This window comes from Rattus rattus, chromosome 9 (genome assembly GCF_011064425.1).
Source record: "Rattus rattus isolate New Zealand chromosome 9, Rrattus_CSIRO_v1, whole genome shotgun sequence".
In the NCBI taxonomy this organism is placed as follows: domain Eukaryota; kingdom Metazoa; phylum Chordata; class Mammalia; order Rodentia; family Muridae; genus Rattus; species Rattus rattus.
The window spans coordinates 32255892-32264162 of NC_046162.1; the positions used below are offsets into that span (position 1 = coordinate 32255892).

Genomic DNA, 8271 nt, shown 5'->3' on the forward strand with positions numbered 1-8271 from the left:
GTACTACATCCCTTTACCTCCTAGCACATGGTGAACACCAAGACACTGAACTTGTATATCCTCTGTGTCTCCCTTCCCAGAGATACATACTAAAAGTAGCAGCTTGTGACTGGTACCTCATGCTCTAGAACCTCAATTGAGGACGTTTGCCCAACTGAGACCCATCCTGCATCCTGTCCCACCTGGATGTTGGGGAACTAAACAAGGCTAGCTCAGCAGGCACTTAGCAAACTCCATGCTTGGTCTGCTGTGAGCATTAAAGTGTGCTAGGGCCCAGCATGGCCCCACTTATTTCTGAGAGCACACAATCACACACACAACCCACTGACCCTATGGCAGAGGTCAGGACCACAGAAGTCTCGGGTAGCATTAAGACTACTGGTGGGCTTGGGGTAGCCACTGATCCTGGAAACGTCTCCCATTCCTTCCAGGAGGAGGAGGAGGAGGAATGCATGGCCCTGCACAGCTCTCAGAGCTCAGAGGAGGATGGCTTCATGCAGGCATCCACCACAGCTCTACATATCACGGAGGCTGACGCTGAGAGCAGTCCACCCAGCATGCATTGCCACAGCCTGGCAGCCAGGTCAGTCTCCCTTTCCCCAGGTCTGTCTGGGAACGGGTCTGATGGTGGCAGGGGCTTGGAGATGGGATATTTTATGAGTCCTTAAGGAAAAGCAACTTGCAGTGACTCCCATGAGCATTTCAGTCCATTACTGTAACAAAATACCCAGGGCTGGGTACTTTAGCAAGAAGAGAGGTTCATTAAGTTCACATCAATGGAGATTCAAAACCGTGGTACCATCATTCGCTTATCTCTGGGGAGAGTTTCCTGGCAGATGGCATCAGGATAACAGAAATTCATGAAGAATAAATCATGTGGTGAGAACACAAGCCAGGGGAAGCCAGAGGAAGCCAGGGGAAGCCAGAGGAAGCCAGGGGAAGCCAGAGGCCCTTACCACTCCTCTCACATCTCAGGGTCCCAAGAGACCCTCATTAGTCCCTTCTGAAAGATGTTCCCATGCACTAGGCCCCACCTCAGTGCCCCCACATGGGGGATGAAGCTTCCGGCACATGGACCTTGGAGACACACTCTAGTCAAATTTAAACCACAGCAACAGGCCTTCCCCAGTTCTCTCTGCTCCCCACTTTCAAGTGAGCACCCACCTTAGGCACTCTCTCTTTGGAGACGCAAAGTAAAGTAGACTGTGTTTAGGCCAAGAATGCTCCCAGGGTGCAGTTGCTGTTTCAACTCCACAGCATACCCCCAAGACCATGGCGAGGCCTAAGAGCAGTGCAGGCCACATACACATTCGATCCGCCATATTCAGGAGTGAAACAGCCTGTTTGTAGAACTTTGGACCCAACCTTTCTTAGCATTGGTAGTTAACTCCTCTAATATATTGCACCGTCCATGTTCCCACAAGCATGACAGAGAGGCTGGGGCTCTGGGGCTCCTGTCCGTATGTGCTCAGGGCAGGGACATGCCTGGGGACAGAAGAGCATGCTGGGCCTTACCAGACTGCTGCTCCCATGCACCCAACAACCTGTGCACAAACCTGTGCACACTGACACCTGTGCACACTCAGGCATAGGTGGGCAGGCCAGTCAGTGGTTAATAGCAGGAAGATGACTACCCTGAAGAGAAAGCCATACCTGCCTCAGCTCCACGCCATACTCAGCCTGGGGTTGACAGTGCAACACAGGAAAGGGCGGGGGGGGCATGCCAAGGTCAGCCGAGCTGTGTAATGTTGGGGTCTGAGGACCAGTCCAAACCTTGGACCCAAGCCCCACTCTGTCTCTCACCGGAAGGCCTTTCTCAGCCAGGAGAAAAACAGTCTGGGAAGTAGGGGGAGGTTCTGAATTCATCGAAACCTTCTGTGTCCTCCCCACAGATATTACAACTGTGTGTCCTTTCCTGGGCGCCTGGTCAGGGGGACTAAGGCTCCAGGTTCCTCCAGGATGAAGACGTTTGAAGAATTGCCCATGACCCCTACAACCTACAAAGCCTCTGTGGTAAGGGAAGGAGAAGGGAGGAGGGATGTGCAGCTGCGATGGGGCCAAGGAAGGCTCAGAAGTGGGGGACAGTATCAGGTATTCCCAGCACAAGCAACAGAGAAGCCAACAAGACTTCTAAACCATTCTGTTTAATTTTTATCACTGTGTAAATTGGATGTATTAATGGATGCAGTATTTCAAGACATTCATCTGGGGTGCACTAACCCAGCCTCCCTTTATCTACCTCCTCTCCCTCTTCCCAACCAACCTCAATTAATGGCTGTTCTTCCAGGTCAGTCATTTTTTTTTTTTTTTTAGCTCCCTCATGAGAGAACATGCCATACGAGTCTTCCTGTTCATTTCAGTTAATGTAGCAATCCTCCAGCTCATTCCATTCCCTGAGAACACTATTTTGTTCTTCTCTGGGGCTGAATAAAACCCCACTGCACACACGCACCACATCCTCCTGTTCCGTCCTCTGGTTTATGGCACCTAGGCTGGCAGTCGCCTGCCTATTGTGTGTCAAGCCATGAGACGTGGGCATGAAGGCATCTGTCTCCTGCAGGAAATCCTTGAAAGTATTGAATCCGGGGAGCACCTCAAGTTCTTTTGCATCTTGGTGGTCATTCAAAGCTCTCTGTCCTCTCTCAGCTGCTGGCCATTCTCACACCTGTACAGAGCTGTACAGAGACCATGGTTTTGTTGGTGATGGTGGTGGTAGTTTGGTTTGGTTGTTGTTTTGTTTAGTTGGGGTTTTTGGTTGTCATTGTTGCTGTTGTTTGAGCCAGGGTTCCTGTGTAGCCCTTGCTATCCTAGAACTCACAGAGATCCATTTGTCTTCTGCCTCTCAAGGACTGGGGTTGAAGGCATGGCACTGCCTGCCACCGCCACCACCACCCAGCTGAAACGATGCTTTTTAAAGGGGGAAGGGTGCCCAGAGCCACCAGTGAGTCAGCTCAGTAGATAAGCTTGCAACCTTAGTTCATTCCTCAGAACCCACATGGCAGAAGGAGATAACTGACTACCTCAAGTTGTTCTCCGACCTCTACACACACCGTGCCATGCATCTGTATTTGTATACAGGCATATATATGAACGTTGGGAGAGAGAGGGAGAGGGAGAGAGGGAGAGGGAGAGGAGGGGAGGGGGGGGAGGGGGAGGGGGAGGGAGGGGAGGGGAGGGGAGGGGAGAGAGAGAACGGCATCAGTCAGTCAGCCTGGGCCACAGATGCCCCTGGAGGTGGGGCTGACAGTGCTAACCCAGAACATACAAGTGTCACTGAAAGCAGTTGGGGTATGGAGACCAGGAAGGTTGCAGGGACCCACTCACCTGAGGGTGGAGTGAGGCTTGGGGAGGCTCGGCAAGTGAGCCCATCTGTGAGTGAAGAGACTGAGCCCCTAGGCCTGATCAGGCTTTGATGACCAATGGCTATAGTTTCAGACCTAAGTCCATCTAGAAGGGGCCATGGATCCTGGACCCAGTCAGTGAGCTATTGCCCAAGGAAGATGGCTGATGAGGTCATCGGGGAGGGACCCTTGAGCATCCCTAGATACTTAAGCTTATGTCTCCAGGACCCACTGAAGACCTTTTGGAACAGCTCTGAGATTCCAGTTCTGCCTAGGGGACTCAGAATGAGTACATGCCCGTTGTACTCCTGTCACGGGCCAGACACAGCTCCTCCCCTTCAGCCCTCGCCACTCAGGCCATAGTTTTCCCCTTCGTGTCAGACATGTGGCCCTCTCTACATTTCTGATGGACTAGAAACAACTCACCTAACTGGGCTCCCATGGGGACAGCAAGGCCCAGGTCCTTTGACACCTGACCAGGCTGGGACGCAGCTGCCCTGCAGGCAAGCCCCCTATGTGATCCACAGGCTTGGCTGGTTCTCTCCCAACAGGATAACCAGACAGACAGCGGGATGGTGCTGGCCTCAGAAGAGTTTGAGCAGATAGAAAGCAGGCATAGACAAGAAGGCAGCTTCAGGTAAGGGCCTCCGACAGTGGGCATGCCACCCTAGGGAGGGTCCTGAGCGGGAGCCTACTGAAGCCACTGGGGCCTGGCGGTGCCCAGCACTCCTTACACAAAAGACTTTGTGCCTTCCTATACTTGTGTGGTCGAAGTGAGTAGTGTCTCAGAGACACAAACCACTGCTCCACTCATTCGTAACTCTAGGTCCAGAGTATCAGATGCCCTTTTCTGGTCTCTATGGACACTTCACAGAGAGAGAGAGAGAGAGAGACAGAGACAGAGACAGAGACAGACAGAGACAGACAGAGAGAGACAGAGACAGACAGAGACAGACAGACAGACAGAGAGAGACAGACAGAGACAGACAGAGACAGACAGAGAGAGAGACAGAGAGAGAGAGAGAGACAGAGAGAGAGAGAGAGAGAGACAGAGAGAGAGAGAGAGAGAGAGAGAGAGAGAGAGAGAGAGAGAGACAGAGAGAGAGAGAGAGAGACAGACAGACACAGACACACAGACAGACACACAGACAGACACAGACACAGACACACACACACACACACACACACACACACACACACACACACAGACAGACACACAGACAGACACACACACACACACACAGACACACACAGACACACACACACAGAGACACAGACACACACACACACAGAGACAGAGAGACAGAGACAGACAGAGACAGACAGACAGACACACACAGAGAGACAGACAGACACACACACAGAGACAGACAGACATACAGAGAGAGAGAGACAGAGACAGAGACAGACAGAGACAGACACACACACACACACATGTACACACACATACACACACACGGTACATACATACATGCAAGCAAAACACTCGTACACATGAAATAAAAATAACTGTATGTTAAGAGATGGCGTTAAGCACAGTAAGCCAGGAATAATAAAGTATATAGAGAAACAAGCACTGCACCAAGAATCAGAAATTCAATGACTCGAAATACAAGTGGGCAACATGAAGATATAAAATGATAGTAACACGAGAGAAAGTGGAGATAAGGCCTCTCAAAAATGAAGACCAGGACACTCCAGGAACAGTCTAAGTGGTCAGATGACCAATTGAAGAAATGAAAGGAACCAAGAAAATGAAACTGATCCGAATAAAGAGATAAGAGTCCCGGGGAGGGGGGCGTGCAGAGAGGAGCAGAAGTGTGGTGCGTGCAGAATTGGAGCCCCCTAAAGAAAATGTGGGCAGTGGGAGTCAAGTCATACTTGTCTTAAACTCATAAGCCAAAAACAAGCTTTCACTTTTTAAATAAATAAAAGACATGAGTCTACATATTAAAAGTATGCCTAGGGGCTAGACAGACACCTCAGCAGTTCAGAGTACGTACTGTTTTTCCAAAAGACCTGAGCTCTCTTCCCACATCCACAACTGGCAGCTCATAACTTCTGGTAACTCCAGCTCCAGAGGCTCTAATGTCGTCTTCTGACCTCTGAAGACAGACAGACAGACACACACACACACACACACACACACACATCTATGCACATTAAACATGCACGCACACACATACACACACACATTTAAAGTTTTTAATTAAGAAAATTAAGTGTACCTAAGTAGATTGACCTAGAAGAATAAACAATTTGGTTTTAAAAAATAAATAATCTGGGGACAGGAGATGGCTTAGTAGATAAAAGCACTTGCTGTCAGGCCTGAGGACCTGAGTTCTGTCCTCAAGACCCACATGGAAGGAGAAAACCACAAGTTGTCCTCTAAACTCCACTAAAATCTCCCTCTCCCTCTCCCTCTCCCTCTCCCTCCCCCTCTCTCCCCCTCTCTTCTCTCTCTCTCCTCCTCTCCCTTCCCTTCTCCCTCTACCCCTCTCCTCCTCTCCTCCCCTCCCTCGTGCATGCACACTAAGCAAACAAATGTATAAATGTGAAAAAGAAAAACAAAGTTACTAATGATGAAAAACCAGTATTGGGTTTTTTGATATGCTATGAAAATCAATAAATCATTTTATAAAAACCTTAAAGGAAATAAGAGATAGGGTGGATGATCAGGAGCAGGCAAGGGCTGGAGCCTGCAAGCCCTTATAGGCTCTAGTAAGAAGCTAGGTGGGGTTTTTTTTTTTTTTTTTACTGTATACGGTATGTTTCCTGTTCAAGTGTGTACATGCATTTATGTGTATATGTGTGTATTCAGGTGCACACATGCGTGAATGCACATGAGAGCCAGAGTTGACAGGAGGTGTCTTACTTGACCTCTCTACTTTACTTACTGAGAGGGTGTTTCTTGCTGAATCCAGAGCTTGCCAATTCAGTCAGTCCAGCTACCTGGCTGGCCCCAGGCTTCCCGTCTCTGCCTTCAGGAGTACTGAAATTGCAGCCTGGCCGCCACAGCTGCCTGGCTTTTGCTTTTACACACATGCTGTGGATCCAAACTCTGGTCCTCATACCTGCACAGCAAGCATCTTCTCTATTGAGTCATTCCCCAGCCCCAAAGCTAGATGCTCATCCCAAGAGTGATGGAGGACACTTGGAGGGAGTGGAAGAGGAGGCCATGATGTCACATCTAACTAAAGGATCTCTCTGAGCACCTCCCAGAGAGACAAGTGAGAGGGGATGTAGAGACATAGGCCAGGAGGATTACCTATGAGTCGACAGGGAGCCTTACCCTGGAGACAGATGTCAGTGGGGACATTTTTCAGTTAGAATGGAAGGCCTCTGGATGGACTGGAGATGAAGGCTGAGGGCAATCAGGGACCACAGCCACGTCGTTGGCTTGAGCTACAGAGATGCCATTTGTTGAGCTAGGCAAGGCAGGTGTAGCTGTCTTGGGAGCCAACTGCTTCCGAATGGGCAGTGAGCAGAAAGGCTGCATGCAAATGTGCTACGCCTTAGATGCTTTTTGGTGAGGTAAGAAGAAAGTGGTGAGAAAATAAGAATCCTAAGCAAGTATCAAACTTTCCAAGACAAACAGGACTTTTCATTAAGAACCCTGCACCTCAAAGTAGTGGCAGCAGAGGGCGCTATTCTCTGCAATGGTTTTCCTAAAACCCATCAGGAGATGAATCGGATTCACCTGCCCTGGGGCAAGTAGGTTCACTTGGCCTAAAGAAGCAGAATTGAGGGGATGATGTTGGCCATTTCCACAGCCCTGGGCCCAGGCTTTAGAAAGGAAAATTGCCCCCGTCAAGTCAGATCGGTCTGCGGTGCGACTGATGTCAAATCAGTGTTCGTCTTGAAGCCTCTGCGCATTCACCATGCTCTGCTTGTGTCTGGTGATTCCAGGCGGACCCTGACCCAGGGCCCGCTCACTTTACTCATTAACACCATGCTCCCTGTCTTGGCAGCCGTAAAGATCCTGGCCAGCACATGGATATTTCCAGAGGACACCCTGACCTCCAGGGGAGGCGGCGACGGCCCACCCAAGGGGCACAAGGAGGCAAGGTGTTTTACAACAACGAGTATGGGGAGGTCTCCCAGCCGTGTACAGAAGGTGAATGCTGCCCGTCTGCTGGCTCCACCTTCTTCGCAGACAGCAACTACTAAGGAACACGCGGCAAGGCCTCCTGCCCCTGGCTGCAACCCGGCTCCGACGGCTGGGCTGGAGAGACATCCCTAGCAGGACAAGGCTGGAGGCCCAGGCTGGGAAGTCAACTCCTCTAGTTCCAGCCCAGAGGTGTTTTGTGTCCCACCCCTACCCCCTGCCCCTTACAGCCTCCCTATCCAGGAAGAGTCAAACTCAGACACGAGGGCTCCCTTGAACTCGATATCACTGGGCAGTCACCCTCACCCTCGCATTCAATTCCCTTGTAGCTCAGCCTTCTCAGATGCCGGCCCCGGAATAAGGACTCTGGCAGAGAATCCTTCTTCAGCACCTGTTTTCATCGCCCTGGTGGGTGACAGGGTTCTCGGAAGGAATACATATGTCTGAGAGTTACAGGATGAATCAAGGCAGAGCTAACCCAGAGCCACCATGTCCTGGCCTGATACGATCCCCTCCACACACAGTCCCCCCACTTCCAACCGTCTTCCTGCTTCCTTCTCCTGGCCCTGGAGGGCCGAAGAAAGACATTTCTATCTCGGAGGAGGAATGGAGGAGTAGTCCTCTGAGCAACTATCTAGCTCGTGGTAGCTGTTTGTACACAATGACTAATCACAGTGAGGCCACGCCTCTGCCCCTGAGTGTTGAGAAGAACCGGTTTTTAGTAGATGATTGGGCACAGCTGTAAAGAATTTACTCATCAAAAAGTCATCTGGAAAAGAAGCCCAGAGACAGCCCTTCTGAGTCGGAGTCCCCAGCAACTGA

General features: G+C 50.6%; 1 protein-coding gene across 1 annotated transcript in view; it reads left to right on the forward strand.

The window, feature by feature from the left end:
• The window catches only part of Flt4 (fms related receptor tyrosine kinase 4), a 41114-nt gene extending 33173 nt beyond the window's left edge, over window positions 1-7941 (forward strand). The window contains exons 27-30 of the mRNA XM_032913942.1: window positions 435-583; window positions 1893-2013; window positions 3893-3978; window positions 7313-7941. Coding sequence (XP_032769833.1) covers window positions 435-583; window positions 1893-2013; window positions 3893-3978; window positions 7313-7511 — 555 coding nt within the window. The 3' untranslated portion in view covers window positions 7512-7941. The remainder of the gene's footprint in view (window positions 1-434; window positions 584-1892; window positions 2014-3892; window positions 3979-7312) is intronic.
• The last annotated feature ends 330 nt before the right edge of the window (window positions 7942-8271 follow it).